We start from the raw sequence: 19924 nt of genomic DNA on the forward strand, positions 1-19924 counted from the left end.
GACCTTTAAGTTAACTGAATAATATTTAGTTATTCAATAATTAATAATATTCAATTAATAATATTCAGTTATTCAATATTTACCTTAAATTAGATCACTTTAAACTGGAAGAGACCAACAACTTACGTTCCCTTGGCAGGTTTATGTGTTTTTTTCTAACATCAATGGGAATGGAAACCTAAAGTATAAGGGAATCTGGGGCCTCTAGAAGTCTCCATTTTAGAAACAGGAGAGGTAAGACTAATACTATCAAACTAGAAGTTCCAGATGGAGGTGGCCCCAGTTGGGTGGTGGCCTTCATTGGGTAAATCATGTGGCCTTTTATCTAGATCATTAATCCATACCTGTGTTTTAAAGTGGCACCAATTCTGTGTACAATTCAGATTCCAGAATTCTGTGGGATCAGGCTGACACTAATCTCCAGTTGAGACCACATCATGGCTTAACAGTCTCTGTTCTATCCTGCTTTCCTCAGTGCCTTTCATGTGAGAACACTTCCCCAGCAAATCGCCTGCAAAGAATCCCTGGCTTGGGCTCTGCTTGCAGGGACTTGATCTAAGATAGTTGAGCTGGAGCCAGACCAGAAATTTATTTCACCTAGACATCCTTGACTTAAATTTTGATGCTGCAGGTAATGAGACATTGAATTATTTCCTTCTGAAGAAGGAGTGAGAATTTTTTATTTTATGAGGAATAGCTGCATTCTGTTAGAAGTATTTTTGAAAATGTATATATGGGAAGAAAATTGTTTGGAGGCTGAACAGCCACAGGGGTGAATTATCATGGCCCTTTTGTTAAACAACACAGCTTCAATTTCCCCTTTCTAATAGGACCCAGATTTCCTTTTAGAATTTTTCTCTCCCAGTTGTATGAAGACTTGATGAGACAGAAATCTTGGTCATCAGAGATTCCTCATCACCCAAAGATGTGGGCATTTGACCTAGGCTTGCCCAACCAGACTGTTTGTCCTGGGAATTTGAACCTTAAACAGAATAATGGAAGTAAGTTAAACTGATCATAGTTTTTTTCAGCGGCAGCAGTAGAGGAAAACTTTGGGCAGTTTCTGTTCACAGTACAGTAGAACTGCTTGATTTCTGTTTATAACTCTGGTTCCCCAGACTTCTCTTCCTAAGAGCTTTTTCATAACTTTTTTAAAATTTTGTTTTCTTAGGCGTTCCCTTCATGGCTCAGTGGTTAACAAACCCATCTAGGATCCATGAGGATGCGGGTTTGATCCTTGGCCTTGCTCAGTGGATTAAGGGTCCAGCATTGCCATGAGCTGTGGGGTAGGTCACAGACACGGCTGGCATCCCGAGTTGCTGTGGCTGTCTGTGGTGTAGGTGGGCAGCTGCAGCTCCAATTTGACCCCTAGCCTGGGAACCTCCATGTGCCTCGGGTACGGCCCTAAAAAGCAAAAAAAAAAAAATTCAGTTTTTTTTATTAGTTGTCTAGCCAGTTGCTATTATATGCAGCCCAATCAGTGAGGAGGCTTTTCTATTTATTTAACTAACAAATGTTTGTTTATTTATACAAATACATAGCTGATGAAAATATTGTATTTTCAGGTGTCCAACAGTTTTCACAAAAAGGTTATACTCCATTTATAGTTATTATAAAATATTGGCTATATTCCCTATTTTGTATCATTGCTTGTTTATTTTATACGTAGTAGTTTGTGCCTCTTAATCCCCTACCCCAAACTTGCCCCTCCCCCCTTTCCTCTCCCTACTAGTAACTACTATCTAACCTTTCTTTTCTTTTTTTTTTTTTAGGGCTGCACCCCAAGCCATATAGAAGTTCCCAGGCTAGGGGTCAAATCAGAGCTGCAGCTGTTGGCCTACACCACAGCTCATGGCAATGCCAGATCCTTAACCCACTGAGGGAGACTGAGGATTGAACCCATGTCCTCACGAATCCTAGTTGGGTTCATTACTGCTGAGCCACTGAGCCACAGCAGCAACTCCCACTACTACCTAAATTAACACACTTTAACTCTGCCCTTGAACAATGTACAAAATTTAAAGTAACTTGGGGATGGCTTCAAAAATTTAACATTTTTCTTGAATGGACGTGTTTATTATAGATTACTCTTTTTTTAAGGAACAAGAGCAAAACATCCACAGCTGGTGGGATTTAACACTTTAATCCTGACTTGAAATGGAATCATTGAAAAAGACCTTCCTCTTGCCTTTCTAACGAATACTAGCTTATGTCGTTTGCTTCTACATTTTCTAGCTAGATCTCTATTCAAACTTGATTGTGGACTTAATTAGGGAAATGCAGGAAAACAAACACAAAGCATGGAAGGTGGATGGTGTCCTGTAGAAATGTGATTCTTTTCTTTTCTTTTTTTTTTTTTTTTTGCTTTTTAGGGCCACACTTGGGGTATATTGAAGTTCCCAAGCTAGCAGTACCTGCCTGCCTACGCCACAGCCACTCAAGATCCCAGCCATGTCTGCAATGTACATCACAGCTCATGGCAACAAGGCCAGGGATTGAACCTGCATCCCCATGGAGCCTAGTCAGGTTCATTAACCACTGAGCCACAAAGGGAACTCCCTAGAAGTGGGATTCTTGATCCTTTACAAAATGACAGCAGTGAGGTCTCGTGGATTCCACTGACAAAGACCAGCATTGACCACGTGGTGAATGTTTAGGAGTTCCAGACTAAAGGGCAAACGAGTTTTTTTTTTTTACACTGGTATTATCATAAAGAGGCAGTTCTTTATGATAATAAAGTTAAGGATCTGGCATTGCTGCAGCTGTGGTTGCAGGTCACAGCTGCCTCAATGGTTTAATCTCTGGCTTGGCCAAAAAAAAAAAAAGAGAGAGAGAGATAAAAGTGGCATACTAGGAGTTCTCATTGTGACTCAGCAGAAATGAATCTGACTAGTAACCATGAGGATGGAGGTTTGATCCCTGGCCTCACTCGGTGGGTTAAGAATCCAGTGTTGCCGTGAGCTGTGGTGTAGGTCAAAGACTGGCTCCGAGCCGATGTTGCTGTGGCTGTGATGTAGGCCGGCAGCTAGAGCTCTGATTCGACCCCTAACCTTGGAACTTCTATATGCCTCAGGTATGGCCCTAAAAAGACCAAAAAAAAAAAAAAAAGGCATATTACATGTTTATATAACAAGATCTGTTTTTAATACCAAGTAGCTTCTTTCTCTATGCATTTATATTTCTAATAATATTGTTCTCAGTAATACACGTAGAGGCTTTCAGAATTTGTTAGAATCCTTGACTTTGTACCTTACAGCATTATATTATTAATGACTGTGGTATCCCACCCCTTTCTATTCCTTTTGAAGCTATTTTACAAAAAAGATTAAAAGTTTTCAGGTTCCTTTTTGCTTTCCTTTCAATGAGTAGAAGAGAAGATTGTTGATTGGCTCTTTTCTTTGAAGCCACACCTGTGGCATATGGAAGTTCCTAGTCCAGTGGTCAAATCGGCCTACTTCACAGTCACAGCAACACCAGATACAAGCCATATCTTTGACCTTCGCCACAACTTGCCACAAAGCCAGATCCTTAACCCACTGAGTGAGCCTAGGGATGTAACCCACATCCTCACAGAGACAATGTGGGTCCTTAACCCACTGAGCCACACAGAAGGACTCCATTTTTTTTTTTTGGCCATGCCCCACAACTATCTAAAGGTGCCAGGCCAGGGATTGAACCTGCCCTACAGCAGTAAGGAGAGCCACAGCAGTGACAGCATGGGATCCCCAACCCACTGAACCACCAGGGAACTCCAGTTGGCTCTTTTTTAGTTATGCCATTGAGCTAAAATTCTGTTAAACTCTCTTATCTTTTGTTCACTTGACTGTTCCCTTTATGTATTTGGCCAGAGGGATACTGTGAGTTCTGGAAGATCTTTTTTTTTTTTTTTTTTTTTTTTTGTCTTTTTGTCTTTTTGCTATTTTTTGGGCCGTGGAGCGGCATATGGAGGTTCCCAGGCTAGGGGTCGAATCGGAGCTGTAGCCATTGGCCTACACCAGGGCCACAGCAACGCGGGATCCAAGCCGCGTCTGCAACCTACACCACAGCTCACGGCAACGCCGGATCGTTAACCCACTGAGCATGGAAGATCTTTTCTAAAGAATCTTTCACCACAGTTTATCCACAGTCCATATTTTAGTTGAATATATAAATATTAAAATCCTAAAACATCTAGGAGTTTTCTTGTGAATACCCTTCTCTACCACACCTTTTTTTTTTCCCCACTACACTCTAAGATGAGCCATCTACTGCCAGCTGGCACCAATTCTTCAAGTCAAAGTGTGCATTACAAACGCAATTGTGTGATCCTCTTTAATGGAAAAAACACCAGGCAATCTCTCTACTTCTGTTCCCCAGAATAATTAGAAGGGTTGCTGCTCCACTTCCACATATTTGGGGGCTTTTGATTATGTTGTTTCTTTCAGTTTTATTGAGATGTAATTGCCATATAGCACCATATAAGTTTAAGGTGTACAGCATGATTTGATTTATATACATCAATTTTATTTGATTACCACAATAAGGTTAGCAAACATCCATGATCTTGTATGGCTACAAAGTTAAAGAAATAGGAAAAAATTTTTTCTTGTGATGAGAACTCAGGATTTACTCTGTTAACAACTTTCATATACAACATCCAGCAGTATTCTGTGCAAGTAGTTTTACATGTAGGGTGTTTTTTTGATGTGTTTGTGGGAGAAGGTGAGCACGACCTCTTACTCCTCTGCCATCCTGTTCCCTCTTATCCAGCAGTGTTAAATGTATTTATTCATATTGTACATAAGTCCCTAATACTTACTTATAACTGAAAATTTATCTTTTTTTTTTTTTTTTTTTTTTTTTTTTTTTTTTTTTAGGGCCACACCTGTGGCATATGAAAGTTCCCAGTATAGGGGTCGAATCGGAGCTACACCTGCACCACAGCCACAGCAACGCCAGATCTGAGCCGCATCTGCAAACTATACCACAGCTCACGGATCCTTAACGCACTGAACAAGGCCAGGGATGGAACCCGAGTCCACATGGATACTAGTCAGCTTTGTCTCTGCTGCGCCTCAACAGGAATTCCAAAAGTTTGTTATCTTTTGACTGCTTTCCTCCTATTCCCCCCTTCTCCCACTTCCATATGTTTGAATTTCAGTTCTGGAAATTTCTTTATACCGTCTTTAGGCAGTGCAACCACTCTCTGCTTGATGACTTCCAGAACCCATTCCACTGACAGCTCAGCTCCAGCTTGTAGCAACCCTGAGCTAAGAAGGGGATTACCAGACCAATATGTTGTGTTATACTTCAAAATGAAGGATGAGTTCAGAATTGTTCAAAGAGATCTCATTTGTAAAGCAGTGTAAACACCGAGTTTTGGATGATGAAGAGAATTTGGCAAGCACAAAGTGATGATCTCTAATACCATTCAAATCCATCCCTTATGACATTTAAGTCTTATTTGTAATCTGGTAAAGGGACAGCATTGGCACTCAGCAAAACGTTCAAGGACTGTGTGACTTATTCCAGAATGTTGTTGCATTTTTTTAGACAGCAAGGGAAGCAAGTAGATTATCGGTTTACTGTAAAAGAATATAACTCATGAAGAGCCAGATGAAAGAATTGCACAGGGCAAGGTATGTGGGAAGGGGTGTGGAGCATCCATGCTCTCCCAGCATGTTACTCTCCCCAAACTTCACCAACCTGAAATGTTTGTATATGTGTGTTTTGGCTGCGCCCTCAGCCTGTAGAAGTTCTCATGTCAGGAATTAAACCCATGCCACAGCAGTGACAACGCTGGATCCTTAACCACTAGGCCACCAGGGAACTCTGTGCTTTTTTTTTTTTTGGCCACCCCATGGCAAATCCGAGCTGCAGCTATGACCTATGCCACACCTGCAGCAATGTTGGATCCTTAGCCAACTGCACCAGAGTGGGAACTCCAGGACTATTTTTTTTTTTTTTTACCACCCCCATGGCGTGTGGAAGTTCTAGCCTAGAGGCAGAACCTGAACCATAGTAGTAACCCAAGCCACAGCAGTGACAACACTGAGTCCTTAACCACTAGGCCACCAGGGAACTTCTGACTTCTTTTTGCATTTCTTTGGGGGGCCGCACCAGCAGCATTTGGAAGTTCCCAGTTTGCTATCAAAAGAACTGTAGTGGGGAGTTCCCGTCGTGGCGCAGTGGTTAACAAATCCAACTAGGAACCATGAGGTTGCGGGTTAACTATCTGGCGTTGCCGTGAGCTGTGGTGTAGGTCGCAGACGCGGCTCGGATCCCGCATTGCTGTGGGTCTGGTGTGGGCTGGCGGCTACAGCTCCAATTCGACTCCTAGCCTGGGAACCTCCATATGCCGTGGGAGCGGCCCAAAGAAATAGCAAAAAAAAAAAAAAAAAAGACAAAAAAGAAAAAAAAAAAAAAAGAACTGGAGTTATTTCAAGCTTCATACCCTGAGGATGCTGTGCTACACCACCTAATGGTAAGACAGAGGGATTCCTGAACAACATCAGAATTCTGTTGAGAAGGAAGGAGGGAAAGGAAGTTAAACTGGTAAAGAATTCACTTTTTTTTTTTTTTTTTCCTTGTTAGGGCTGCACTGGAGGCACATGGAAATTCCCAGGCTAGGGGTTAAATCAGTGCTGCAGCTGCCAGCCACAGCCACAGCCACAGCAATGCAGGATCCAAGCCACATCTGCGACCTACACCACAGTTCTGGGCAATGCCAGATCCTTAACCCACTGAGTGAGGCAAGGGATTGAACCCGCATCCTCATGGGTACTAGTCGGATTTGTTTCCGCTGCACCACAATGGGAACTCCCAAGTTGTTGATTTTTCTGTCAACAAGCCTCAGTAAGAGAAAATAGCCTAAATTATTTAGCCTCTTGAATTTTTCTGCCGATTCCTAGATTTTCTTGCTAATCAACTTCTTTGACTCCCAACATTTAGAACTGGAAACATTCCAAGTCAACAGATTCATATTTATTCAACAACTGCATTACTGTGCTAGGACTTTTTCTAGAAGAGCAAATTATAGTGAAGACCGTAAAGCTCCTTATTCTTACCCAAATAAGGAAATGAAGCTGTTCTAGAGGGATGAAAATGTTCTGCTTCCCTAGGGACACAGTTGTCAGACTTAAAAGTTCTAAAGCCTCCCCAAATTCAATAACTAGAGCTGACTACTGATGATTATGATTATTATTTTTTTTCTGCACCCATGGAATTCAGACATTCCCGGGCCACAGATAGAACCCTTGTCACAACTGTGACCTGCGCCACAGCTGTGGCAATGCCAGATCCTTAACCCACTGTGCCAGAAGAGAACTTCCTACTAATGATTATTTTTAAGTTGATTTTCAAAGATTTGAACATTTTAAATGGAGATTTAAGTCTTTCCATGGAGATTTAAGTCTCCGAAGAAGAATACATGCCTCTAAAATTTCATCAATAGGCAAACTTGATCATCACTAAACTGACTCCTAAACCTCTCATCTCATCATCCTACTAGGAAGTTGTTTTTTGTTTATGTTTGGGGGTGTAAGGTGATACTTACAGGCTCTAACAATGTCTCATTAGATAAAGATACGTAATCACAGTAGAGTCATGGATATGGTCACCACTTGACCAGGATGGTTGGCATTGGGGAACTTGGGAAACTTGGTTCATAGAAAATGCCTTTGACTTTGAGATCAAATCTCAAGCCCAGACCATTGCTGGGACCGGGGGCTAACCATTGAACTATTCAGCTTCTCCTGTAATAAGGTCATTACAAGTGCTGAGATTTGGTATTTAAGCCCAATTCCAGGCACGCAATATTAATTTGACAATTTTTATTTTATTTATTTATTTATTTATTTATTTATTTATTTATTTATTTTTAGGGCCTCACCAAAGGCTATGGAGGTTCCCAGGCTAGGAGTGGAATGGGGGCTATAGCTGCTGGCCTATGCCACAGCCACAGCCATGCCAGATCTGAGCCAAGTCTGCAACCTACACCACAGCTGACCCGCAATGGCAGATCCTTAAGCCACTGAGCTAGGCCAGGGATCCAACCTGCCTCCTCATGCATGCTAGTCGTATTCATTTCCTCTGAGCCACCATGGGAACTCTCGTAATTTGACAATTTAATTTTTTTTTTTTTTTTTTTTTTTTTGCCTTTTCTAGGGCGGCTCCCGTGGCATATGGAGGTTCCCAGGCTAGGGGTCAAATTGGAGCTGTAGCCGCTGGCCCACGCCAGAGCCACAGCAACGCGGAATCCGAGCCACATCTGCGAACTACATCACAGCTCATGGCAACACCGGATCCTTAACCCACTGAGCAAGGCCAGGGATCGAACCCGCAACCTCATGGTTCCCAGTCGGATTCCTTAACCACTGAGCCAGGACGGGAACTCCCAACAATTTAATATTGTTTAATAAAACATTTTAATATTTATTTAACAATTTTGTTTTCTCATGCGTTTTGCCAAACGTTCCAACTAATCCTAAACCTCCAAATAGGAGGAATTTAGCAAGATAAAGAGGCCTGCCTAGAGGAGTGAAATGGAGGGGTACTGCCGACCCTGGTCTTAGGGTGGGTCGGCCCCCACGCCAAGATCCGCGGCCATAAAGTTCGTCGCGTCCCAAGGACCCGGATTCAAGGCGTCATCACGGGTGTCTCGCCCAAACTTCGCCCTCCGTGGAGAGGAGACGGGCGGGAGCCAAGTAAGGGCAACGCAGTACACGGGTGGGAGTCCTCGCGACTCGGGCCAGGGCGGAGAACGCAGGGCCACCTGCTGGAGGGAGGGTGAAAGCACAGGCAAAGGTGGTAAACCCCATGGGGCACGCGCCGGACCCTCCGAGGCAGTTTCCAGACTTTCAGAACCGGAAATGGGTCCTGGGCGCGCGCCCCAGCGCGAGTGGGCGGGGCTGCCCTCCCGGAAGTCCCTGCGGCTTTGGCTCTGATCGCGGCCCAGCGGTCTGCACAGGGTGGGCGCAGAAAGGGGGAGAACCTGGTGGGTTCTCCTTGCAGGTTTGGGAGGTGGGACCCTGTTAGGGCAGCGCTCCCACAGTGGGAAGGGACAGAGTGTCGCAGAGAGCCCCCGACCCCTGTCCCGCCTAGAGAGGGACGAGAGTTTGGCCAGCCCGAGGGCCAAAGTGTCGGTCCCCAGTTCCTCAGGGGTGGGGCGGGATGGACGGGCTTCTGACGCCCAGGGAGTCTGCAAAATTCGTTGCAGAAAACAGTCGGGATGTGTTCATTGACGGCGGAGGCGTGCAGAGGGTGGCGGAGCTGCTGCTTGCCAAGGCCGCGGGGCCCGAGCTGCGCGTGGGGGGCTGGAAGACCCTCCACGAGCTGAACCCCAGGGCGGCGGACGAGGCCGCGGTCAACTGGGTGTTCGTGATAGACACACTCAACTTCTCCTTCTGGTCAGAGCGCGACGAGCATAAATGTCTGGTGGGATACAGAGGGAAGACGTACAGTGGATACTGGTCCCTGTGCGCCGCGGTCAACAGAGCCTTGGACGAAGGTTGGTGCCACTCCTCCGGTTCAGATGTAACAGCTTTGAAGTTTCAGTTTTCTGGGAGGGTCCCAAAGAGCGGGCTGGGAGGTGGAATAATGTGTTGATAAAGCGAACTGGAAGTTATGGCCAGTCCCTGTGCTTATTCCGTGGGAAATGCTCCTAGTATTTATCATTGTCGCAGCTAAGTATAAAAGTCGGTTTTCTAAAGAATGCCACTCTACTTTGATGACAAACGAGGAACAAAGGGACAGATATTATAACACATTTTACACGTTCCCAAATACATCTGATGTAATATTACAATTGTTAGAAGTGGATGAATAAGTACAGACAAGAAAATAGAAAATGAGGGATCTGCTCCGGATTTTTAAATTCAGCCACTTTTAGTGCATTCTTGTAACATTCATGTGGTTTCATATTAATTGTATGTTGAAAAAAAGCAAGGTCCTAATGGATATAAAAGTATGACATTGTTATCTGCATTTTCTTTCCTCTTTAAGGGATACCAATAACTAGTGCTTCATACTATGCCACAGTGACCCAGGATCAGGTTCGGCATATTTTCCGTTCTGACACAGATGTCCCCATGCCTTTGATAGAAGAGAGACATCGGATTCTCAATGAGACAGGGAAAATCCTGCTTGAGAAGTTTGAAGGCTCTTTTCTTAATTGTGTCCAAAAAAGTGATAAAAGTGCACAGAAGTTATTGCACCTGGTGGTTGAAAGTTTTCCTTCTTACAGAGATGTGACTCAGTTTGAGGTGAGTTGCTTCTGTTTAGGAATCTCAGAATTCTTACTTATCTTCTCTTTTACTTCCAGAACTCACCCTCTCTCTCAATGGCCACACCCACAGCATATCCAAGTTCCCAGGCCAGGGATTGCATCCCAGACGCAGCTGCAACCTATGCTGCAGCTGTAGCAACAGCAGATCCTTTAACCCACTGCACATGCCAGGGATCAAACCCGAAACCCGTGTTTCTGCAGCAACCAGAGCCGCTGCAATCAGATTTCTAACTCACTGAGCCACAGCAGGAACTCCTCCAGAACTGCTTTTGGGAATAAAAATTTTTAATTTGAAATTTATTCCTTATGAAACAAAGGAACAGTTACAAAATTGTTAAGTAGTATTTCAAAGACATTATTTATTTATTTTTTTCTTCTTGCAGCCGCACCTGCGGCTTATGGAAGTTCCCTGGCTTAGGGGTTGAATTGGAACTGTGGCCATTGGCCTATACCACAGCTACAGCAACATTGGATCAGAACTGCACCTGTGACCTATCTCACAGCTTGTGGCAATGCCAGATCCTTAATGCACTGAGCGAGGCCAGGCTTTGAACCTGAAACTATGTTGGGTGCTCAACCTGCTGAGCCACATTGGGAACTCCTTCTTAATGTTTTCTAACCAGTGTATTTCCTTTATACTTTCATCTTTTTCTCTTTTTCATTTAAGATTAGACCTTTGATATGATGTTGTCACCTAGGGATAATGAGGTCCTCTTAGTACCTCAGAAGATGTACTTCATTGGATGAAAATCAGGATATACACAGTAAATTCTCTCTAATGAGTATTTCTTGTAGAGTTCTAATGTATATATCCTGTGTTTTCTTTTTCATGTATGGGGTATTCTAACAGTATTATTTACTTTATGGTACAAAAAATTTAAATAGGTGTACTTTTTCTTTTTTTCTTTTTTAGCCACACCCACAGCATAAGGAAGTTCCCAGGCCAGGGACTGAACCAGTGCCAAAGATGTAACCAGAGCCACAGTGGTGACAATGCCAGGTCCTTAACCTGCTGCACCACACGAGAACTCCCCATAATTATTATCTTAGAATAGATTCCTAGCAGTGGAATTATTGAGTCAGAGTATGGGCAGAATTTTCAGGTTGGTAATCATAAAAGTGGTAACTCTTCTCCAGAAAAAAAATAACAGAGATGATCAACAGGGGCATATAAGAGTACAGTTTTCCCTACTCCTTCATTGTATGGTCATGGTTGCTATATTTTTTAATCTTTAGCAAATTACATAAAAAAGAGTTGCAGTTGTTTTTAATGTTATTCTTATTTACTGAGATTATCATTCTTTCTCTCTTTTTTTGTCTTTTTAGGGCTGCACCCTCAGCATATGGTTCCCAGGGTAGGGGTCGAATCAGAACAGCAGCTGCTGGCCTATGCCACAGCCACAGCAACACCAGATCCAAGCCTCATCTGTGACCTATACCGCAGCTCACAGCAATGCTGGATCCTTAATCCAGTGAGCGGGGCCAGGGATTGAACTGTGTCCTCATGGATACTGGTTGGGTTCCATAACCCACTGAACCACAGGGGGAACACCTATCCATTCTTTTTTTTTTTTTTTTTTTTTCCTGTTAGTGTGTCTTTTGTTCCCCTCCCCCACAACCTCTCCACGAATCAGCTCAGCAACCCCAAAGAATGAAAAGGAAATAGGCGTTTATAGCATTTCCAGGCCCAAACTCGACTTCCTCTGGGGCACTGGGACCAAGGTGAGGCTAAACTTAGCTCCTGCTGCGCTAAGTGAATCTGGATGCACCCCTTCCCACCCCCGCCCCAGGCGCAAAACTATCATTGATTTTTTAACATTATGGACAAATTAATGAAATTTGAAAATTTTAACTCAGACAGGCTTAGATCAGTGACGCCCCAAACTGGCTGTGCCATAGAAGCAGTTAGGAAGCTTTAGAATTCAGATGCATTTCAAAAGCATCACTCTCAAAGATTCTGAGCTAATTTTCTTAAGCTCTTCAAGTGACTGATTTACTCAGTAACTATATGAAAGTCCTGGAGTTACCTGGTGGCTCAGCGAGTTAAGGATATATACACCATTGTCACTGCTGTGGCATGAGTTTAATCCCTGTCCCACGAACTTCCACATGCTGTGGGTGTGGCCAAAGAAAAAAAAGTCCTAATTAATAGATGAGCTTCCTTTACTCTGACATACTGATAAATATACATGAAAAGCATGAGCCTTGTTATATGTTAATTGATAACATTTTATATTACTCTTAAGCACTTATAATTCTTGACATTTCTAATTTGTTCATGATAAATCTGTTGCAGAATATTGACTCCTGGTTATAGGACTATATATTGATAATTATTTTATAAAGGTACTATTTTGAAAATATTTTACAAAGTAATATTATGGAACATATAGGGAATTGTTATTTGGGGATTTACTGGTATTTTCAGGGATATCAGTTAATATTTTAGAGACATAGAATTTGATTACTAAAATCCATCAGCTAGTTAAGAAACCATTTTATGGGTGATTTGAATTTACTTTTAGATTCCTCACTTATTTGTTTTTGTATTTGGTTTTCATTTTAGGGTATTATAAATCTTTATGATGCAGTAGTCGGCTACTATGGAAACCATGCTTCTGATATGACAGTTTGTTTTGCTAGAGTATAACACTGATTTTGTTATATAAATTTGGTTCCTAGATTTTTCCAGTTTGCTCTATAAATCTTGTTAAAAATAGGAGACATTAGCTGCTGTTATAGTAAACATGATGTAATAATTTTGTTGGATGCATGGTTTTATTTGTAAGTTAAGTTTTATGCCTTGTTGTTTAATAGACTAGACTTGAATTAATAACCTAGTGACCATAAATCAGTCCAGTTTATATAGAAAAACAATTGCCAGATTGTCACATTTTGGTAGGTTTGAGGAGAGTATAGATTTTTCCCAAATGTTATAGGGATACTTCTTAGTGGTGATTTGTTCCCCTTTCACTCAGTTTAATTTACAGACTTTTACACTATGTCAGAAAATGAGTGTATGTATTTGCCCTGGAAAACAAGATAGTCAGTTTCTTCGTGGTGGCCTGAGAAAAATTAGTTTACATGGTAAAAGTAAGTCTGAACTGATTACAAGAAGTAGACCTTAAGGTTAAGCAGTATTAGCTTATTTCTCATTAGGACAGAGTTTTGTTGGAGTTGTTTTTTTAGTAAATAAATCTATATTATCATTTTTGAGGAATTTTTATATGAAGCCTTTCTTTGAAGAATTTAATTTCATTTTTTATTTACTCACGTCATTTACTTATTAAAACATTCTCCAAAGTGGTCAGAATGTATTGTGGGAGCCAGTGATACTGATTACTCACATTTAGCACACTAACAGTTATAAAAGGTAATTTTAGATTGTTAGCATTGGTATTCGGACAAGGAGTAGATTGTAGTTATCTTTTTCCATAGTTGATGCTAATGAATATTTATAGTTTTACAGATAATTTTTGAGTTATGACCCATTATCTTAATGCTTGATAAAATTTCTTCTGTGCATAAATATAATTGGTAACTTATTTTGTTAAATATATATTTGTTATAATAGGTGATTTATGTTGTATATGTACTTACATATTGACTGGGCCATTTACAAAAATGGTGAACGTGATAAATTCTGGCTCTTGATCAGTTGTATCTTTATTTCAGAAATAAGTTAATCACATTATCTGAAAGGAAACAGTTGAAAAATGGATATTGTTATTTTCTTTAGAAGTAAATTCAAGGATAATTATTTTCTTTATACTCTTCCATATTTTATAAAATTAATGTGAATTATGTCTCAATTAGAAAAACATATATATGTGTTTTATTTCTTTTTTAATGCTTTTTATTTTTTCCATAGAGCTGGTTTACAGTGTTCTGTCAATTTTCTACTGTACAGCAAAGTGACCCAGTCACACACACACACACACACACACGCACACGCACACACACACACATATACATTCTTTCTTATTTATTTATTTATTTTTACTTTTTAGGGCCTCATCTGAGGCATATGGAGATTCCCAGGCTAGGGGTCAAATAGGAGCTACAGCTGCCAGCCTACACCAGAGCCACAGCAACTCGGGATCCAAGCTGCGTCTGCAACCTACACCACAGCTCACGGCAACGCTGGATCCTTAACCCACTGAGTGAGCCCAGGGATCGAACCCACAACTTAATGGTTCCTAGTCGGATTCGTTTTCACTGCGCCAAGACGGGAACTCTTGAAAAATGTTTTTGATGTGTGCCTTTTGAAAAAATATATCATACAGAAAGCTTTAAGATACCCAGGTAACATTTATATTCTTTTCACTCATTAGGGAAAGATAATTTCTTTTTACAAACGGGCCCAAATCCTTGTGGCGGATACATGGAGCGTATTAGAGGGTAAAGGAGACGGCTGCTTTAAGGACATCTCCAGTATCACCATGTTTGCTGACTATAGGTTGCCTCAGGTTCTTGTTTACCTGGGAGCCCTGAAATACTCTGATGAACTACTGGAAAAGCTTCTCAGAGGTTTGCCAGCTTAATTAAGACATTCTTTGTCATACTCTGAATCGTTGTTGAGTTTTTGTCTAGTTTAGTTTCTTTCACAAAAGGTCTAATTTCCTTAAAAAAAAAAAAAAAAAAAAAAAGAAGCACTATTATTGTTAAAAGCACATGTGAAGAAGAGGGGCAATTAAAATACAGAGAAAATTGCTTTTTGTTGTTTATGCTGTGGAATCTGAATATTGTGGGGAATCACACTATTTGAACAGCATCATTTCAGAGCCTCATAATAAAATGAAACCTAAATTTATGTCACATGAAGGTGTGCAACATTAAGACAGCTCACCACGCTTGTATTTAAAGAGTGTCTATTAAGCTAAAGAGACATGGTGAATTAAAAGGTGGGCTGAGAGATTGAGAGATAAATATGTACTGGGTGTTGAATTGCCACCGGCTTGCTATGCACAATCCACTCACTTTTCTAGGTTTATTTATTTATCATTGTTGGATTTGATTATTGATTCTCAAGAGTGGGAGCCTCATTATGATATATGAGTATAGATGGTTGAGTTTGTGTGAAAAGTGGCTTTTTTAAAAACATTTCTTTGTGTAAGAAAAATAATCATATTGCATACATTTCATGTTAATTTCCTTTAGGTGTAGTATTTTCAGCTACTTTTTTCTTTATTTTTAAAAGAGGTAGTTGGTTTTCTTTTTGATTTTTAGGGCCGTACCCATGCCATATGAAGGTGCCCAGACCAGGGGTTGAATCTGAGCCGTAGCCGCCAGCCTACGCTACAGCCACAGTAATGCCAGATCTGAGCCACGTCTGCAATCTACACCACAGTTCACAGCAATGCGGATCCTAACCCCACTGAGCTAGGCCAGGGATCAAATCTGCATCCTCATGGATACTTGTCGAATTAATTTCTGCTACACCACAATGGGAACTCCCTAAAAGAAGTAGTTTTTATGATTGCATAATTTTCTCTTGTGAAAGAGCTTTCAATCACCCAGAATAACACAGAATATAAAGGTGCCCTTATTCCTGTGGTTGCTTCTACCAGGTTTTTATGCAGCCTTGGGGTATCCATTTTGCCCATTTCCTCATTTGAAAAATAACAAGCTATTTTATGTTGTAATGCTCATAACCGGGTTCATTAATTGTTGGATACCTTTAAAAAGGACAACATTTGGGGGAGTGCCTGTTGTGGTACAGTGGGTTAATTAATGATCCAGCATTGTCTCTGTGTCTCTTTGGGTATAATCCCCCACCCAGTGCAGTGGGTTATGAATCCGGGGTTGCAGCTGTGGCTCTTATTCCATCCCAGGCTGGAGAACGTCCATAGGCCATGGGTGCTGCCAAAAAAAAAAAAAAAGACAGCATTAAGCAATCCAGGCTTCCACTACAAATAGCCATATTCAGCTGATCTTTTTTTTTGGCCAGTGTGCATGCTCATTCCTCTCTCTCTATACTGTCTTGTCTGGTTTCCCTCACTCAAATTTTCTTTTTTTTTTTTCAGTTGAAATCCTACACAGCCACAAAGGCTTAGCTCAAATGCTACCACTTATTCTCTCTCTCTCTCTCTTTTTTTTTTTTCTTTTTTTTAGGGCCGCACCTGTGGCATGTGGAGGTTCCCAGGCTAGGGGTTGAATCGGAGCTACAGCTGCCAGCCTATACCATAGCCACAGCAACTTGGGATCTGAACCGTGTCTGTGACCTACATGACAGCTCATGGCAACGCTGGATCCTTAACCCACTGAGCAAGGCCAGGAATCGAACCCGAATCCTCATGGATACTAGTCGGGTTTGTTAACCACTGAGCCATGACAGGAACTCAGTCAAAAGCTACCACTTCTACATAGCTTTTCCTGACTCTTCATGATTTGTCCATGCCATTCTGAATTTTTAGAGCACCTAGTTGTCTCTGCTACTGTGAGAAAAACCCTTGTGTGAAGGAATCCCCCAGCATAGTTGTACAGAGTCCTCTGAATTTTCTTCTGCCCTCCATTTCACCTCCGGAGGCTCTTTTCCAGGTGTCCAATTGCAGCTGTTATTGCTTCCATTAAATTTGGCTTCAAAAAGGATACTCTGCTATCCTTAGCTTTTGACATAGGGGGAGCAAATTCCCTTGCCCCTTAGTGTATTTAAGCAAAGTTGGAATTTTTTTTTCCAAAAAGTACTTTACTAGCAAACCAGAGGAGAAATAGAAACTATAAATGTAAAGGAGCATTTCCCTGTGTGTCACTGTTGTGGCTCAGGTCACTGCATGCCATGGCCAGAGAAAAATTTTTAAATAAAAAATATCTTAAGTTGGAGTTCCTGTCGTGGCACAGCAGAGACGAATCTGACTAGGAACCATGAGGTTGTGGGTTCGATCCCTGACCTTGCTCAGTGGGTAGAGGATCCGGCATTGCCGTGAGCTGTGGTGTAGGTCTCAGTCTCGGTTCAGATCTGTCGTGGCTGTGGCTGTGGCTGGCAGCTGTAGCTCCGATTAGACTCCTAGCCTGGGAACCTCCATATGCCTTGGGGGCGGCCCTAAAAAGACAAAAAAATCTTAAGTGAAATATAGATTCTGGTGGCTTGACTAGATGAGGTAGAACCCTCCTTAACTAGCCCCCTATGATACTTCTTAACTAGGCCCCAATGATCTTCTAAACTTGAAGATCTTCTAAACTTGAAGATATGCTACACGTTTGTTCCTTCTCTTCTCTTCTGGGTATCTCTGGGGTAGTCCTTGGGAGACCTACCCAGATTGCTGTCCATTTTGTTTTTAATCCATCTCTTCACCAGAGGCATATTTTTTAGCCAGTTATAAAGACTGGCAATGCAGTTTGCTGAATTAGATTCTTCATTGTGATTCTAGGGCTGAACTATAGGCCTCAAATGTTGGCCATGTTACCTTCCCTGAATCCAATCTATGTCAGTCCTCTCCAGCTTTCATTCTTTTTCTGTTTCAAAGTCCATGTCCTATCCCATACTATTAGTTGCTTATTAGTTTATTAGTTTCCTAAGGCTGACATAACAAATTACCATGAACTTGATGGCTTAAAATGACAAAACATTATTTTCTCACATCTTTGGAGGCTGGAAATCTGAAATTAAGGTGTTGGCAGGGGCATGCTCCCTCAGAAGGATCTTGGGAAGAATCCTTCCTTGCCTCTTCTACCTTTGTGTGGCTGCCAGCAGTTCTTGGCATTCCTTAGCTTGTAGCTGCATCTCTCCAACCATGGCTTTCTTCCCTTTGTGTCTCTTCTGCCTCCTTATCCTCTCCTTGTTTTGTGAGGCATGCAGAAAGTCCCTAGCCAGGGACTGAATCTGAGCCACAGCAGTGACAATGTCGAATCCTTAAACACTAGGCCACCAAAGAACTCCAATTTACAATTTTTAAATGAGTACTATTTAAATACTGTATTTTGTCCTGCAGTAAAGTTTTGAGTAGATTTCATTTCCTCGACTATCAGTACTTCTTGCTCTTTTTTCCCCTTGTAGGAGAAATGCTTTCATATGGAAGTAGACAAGAGGTAGAGATCAGAGGGTGTTCACTTTGGTGTGTTGAGCTGATCCGGGATTGTCTTCTGGAGCTTCTTGAAAAAAAGGGTGAAAAAACTGGTGGAGAGATCAATTCCATTCTTCTGGATTATTACTTGTGGGATTATGCCCGTGATCACAGGGAAGACATGAAAGGAATTCCGTTTCATCGCACACGTTGCATATATTATTGACCCACCATGTAAAGTAATCCTAAGAAAACTGCATTTTTATGTCACATAATTATTTGTACAGTTTTACTTTGATACTAAGAGAAAGTGAAAGAAGTGACAGCAACAAGGAAATTGATTATCCAGTTCTCTCAAAATATTTTTTCTAACATACCACTCTGTATTCCCAGCTTTATCCTTTGTTTGCTTGTTTAATTTTGACTATGTTTTCCTTTCTGTGGACCCATGACAGAAATAGTGAAAGGAATTTAATGCTTTCTTTAAATTTCTTAAAATTAATCATGCTTTATAATGTGATTAGTCTTCAGTGATAATATTGCATCCATTCAATTGGTATCTTTTTTCAAGGTTTAATAATTTTCTATATACCTTAATCACTTGATATGAGAGAGAGTAGGGTCTTTGCTGTGTGAATGCTGCTGTTTTTATAGAAATCAATTTTGATGGATTTTTTAAAAAGTTTCGTTACTAAATACAGTGGGCTTTTACATCTGATTTTCAACTTAGGATATCTGTCTAGTGATTTGTTTGTTTGTTTGTTTAGAATAACTACATTGGAATTGATTTTTTTTTTTTTTTTTTCTTCTTAGGGCTGCACTCTCAGGATATGGAGGTTCCCAGGCTAGGGGTAGAATTGTAGAATCAGAGCTGCAGCTGCCAGCCTACACCACAGCTCACAGCATTGCCACATCCTTGACCCACTGAGCAAAACCAAGGGTTGAACCTGCATCCTCATGTATACTAGTCAGGTTCATTTCCACTGTGCACAATGGAAACTCCCTGGAATTGAGTATTTTAAAACTTTTCTTAAACCTGGAATGAATGATTTCATTAAAATAGAATTTACCACATATAATTTTAAAAGGTTTACAGTGAATTTGATTATTTATGTTGTTGAGCTCTCATTACCTACCAAGAATTCGTTTCCACCTTCACCTCCACCTTCCTTCTAATATAATTTTGGTCTTTTGTTACCCTCCCTGTGACTTTGTGTGAATCAGAAAAAGCTGTCCTTGGAAGTTCTCCTGGAGGTGCCACGGGTTAAGGATCCAGCATTGTTGCAGCTGTAGAGCAAGCTGCAACTGCCTTGCAGGTTCAATTTCTGCCTGAGGTTGCAGAAACAAAACAAAACAAAACAAAAAACGCTAAGAAAAAGCTGTCCCTTCTCCAAGCACTTTACTGCCATCTGCTGGAAACTTGTCATAATAATTTACAAATGACAATGACTGGAAATGTGAAGGGGGGCCCCTGGAGTCTGTGCACAACTTGCACCACCAGAAGTAGTGTAAGTAGTGGTCCCCTATCTAACGTGCTTCCCTACGTGACTTGGGAAAGTGGTCTCGTTCCCAGTTCCAAGGTAGACCCAAGTTAATATGAATGGTTTATTATTCATGATAATCCTATTCTCTGACTGTGATTGTTCTAGTAGTGGAA

The 19924-nt window shown here is 41.3% G+C and overlaps 1 protein-coding gene across 3 annotated transcripts; it reads left to right on the forward strand.

Annotated features, from left to right (window-relative positions):
- On the forward strand, positions 8866-19338 carry C10H9orf64 (chromosome 10 C9orf64 homolog). Of its 3 annotated transcripts, none has more exons than XM_021064651.1 (5): positions 8866-8974; positions 9197-9487; positions 9982-10241; positions 14599-14794; positions 18261-19338. In XM_021064651.1, the coding sequence occupies exons 3-5, from the start codon at positions 10068-10070 to the stop codon at positions 18491-18493; spliced, it is 603 nt and encodes a 200-aa protein (XP_020920310.1). In that variant the 5' UTR covers positions 8866-8974; positions 9197-9487; positions 9982-10067; the 3' UTR covers positions 18494-19338. The 3 variants fall into 3 exon arrangements, with proteins under 3 accessions (XP_020920310.1, XP_003357755.2, XP_020920311.1); XM_021064652.1 differs by having other exon boundaries at positions 8919-8948; XM_003357707.5 differs by having other exon boundaries at positions 8888-9487.

Source organism: Sus scrofa, chromosome 10 (genome assembly GCF_000003025.6).
Source record: "Sus scrofa isolate TJ Tabasco breed Duroc chromosome 10, Sscrofa11.1, whole genome shotgun sequence".
Classification (NCBI taxonomy): Eukaryota; Metazoa; Chordata; class Mammalia; order Artiodactyla; family Suidae; genus Sus; species Sus scrofa.

Coding starts and splice junctions, on each gene's coding strand:
- C10H9orf64 (XM_003357707.5), top strand. CDS start 9,151: ATGGACGGGCTTCTGACGCCCAGGGAGTCTGCAAAATTCGTTGCAGAA. Junction 9,488..9,981: donor CAACAGAGCCTTGGACGAAG/GTTGGTGCCACT, acceptor TTCCTCTTTAAG/GGATACCAATAACTAGTGCT. Junction 14,795..18,260: donor ACTGGAAAAGCTTCTCAGAG/GTTTGCCAGCTT, acceptor TTCCCCTTGTAG/GAGAAATGCTTTCATATGGA.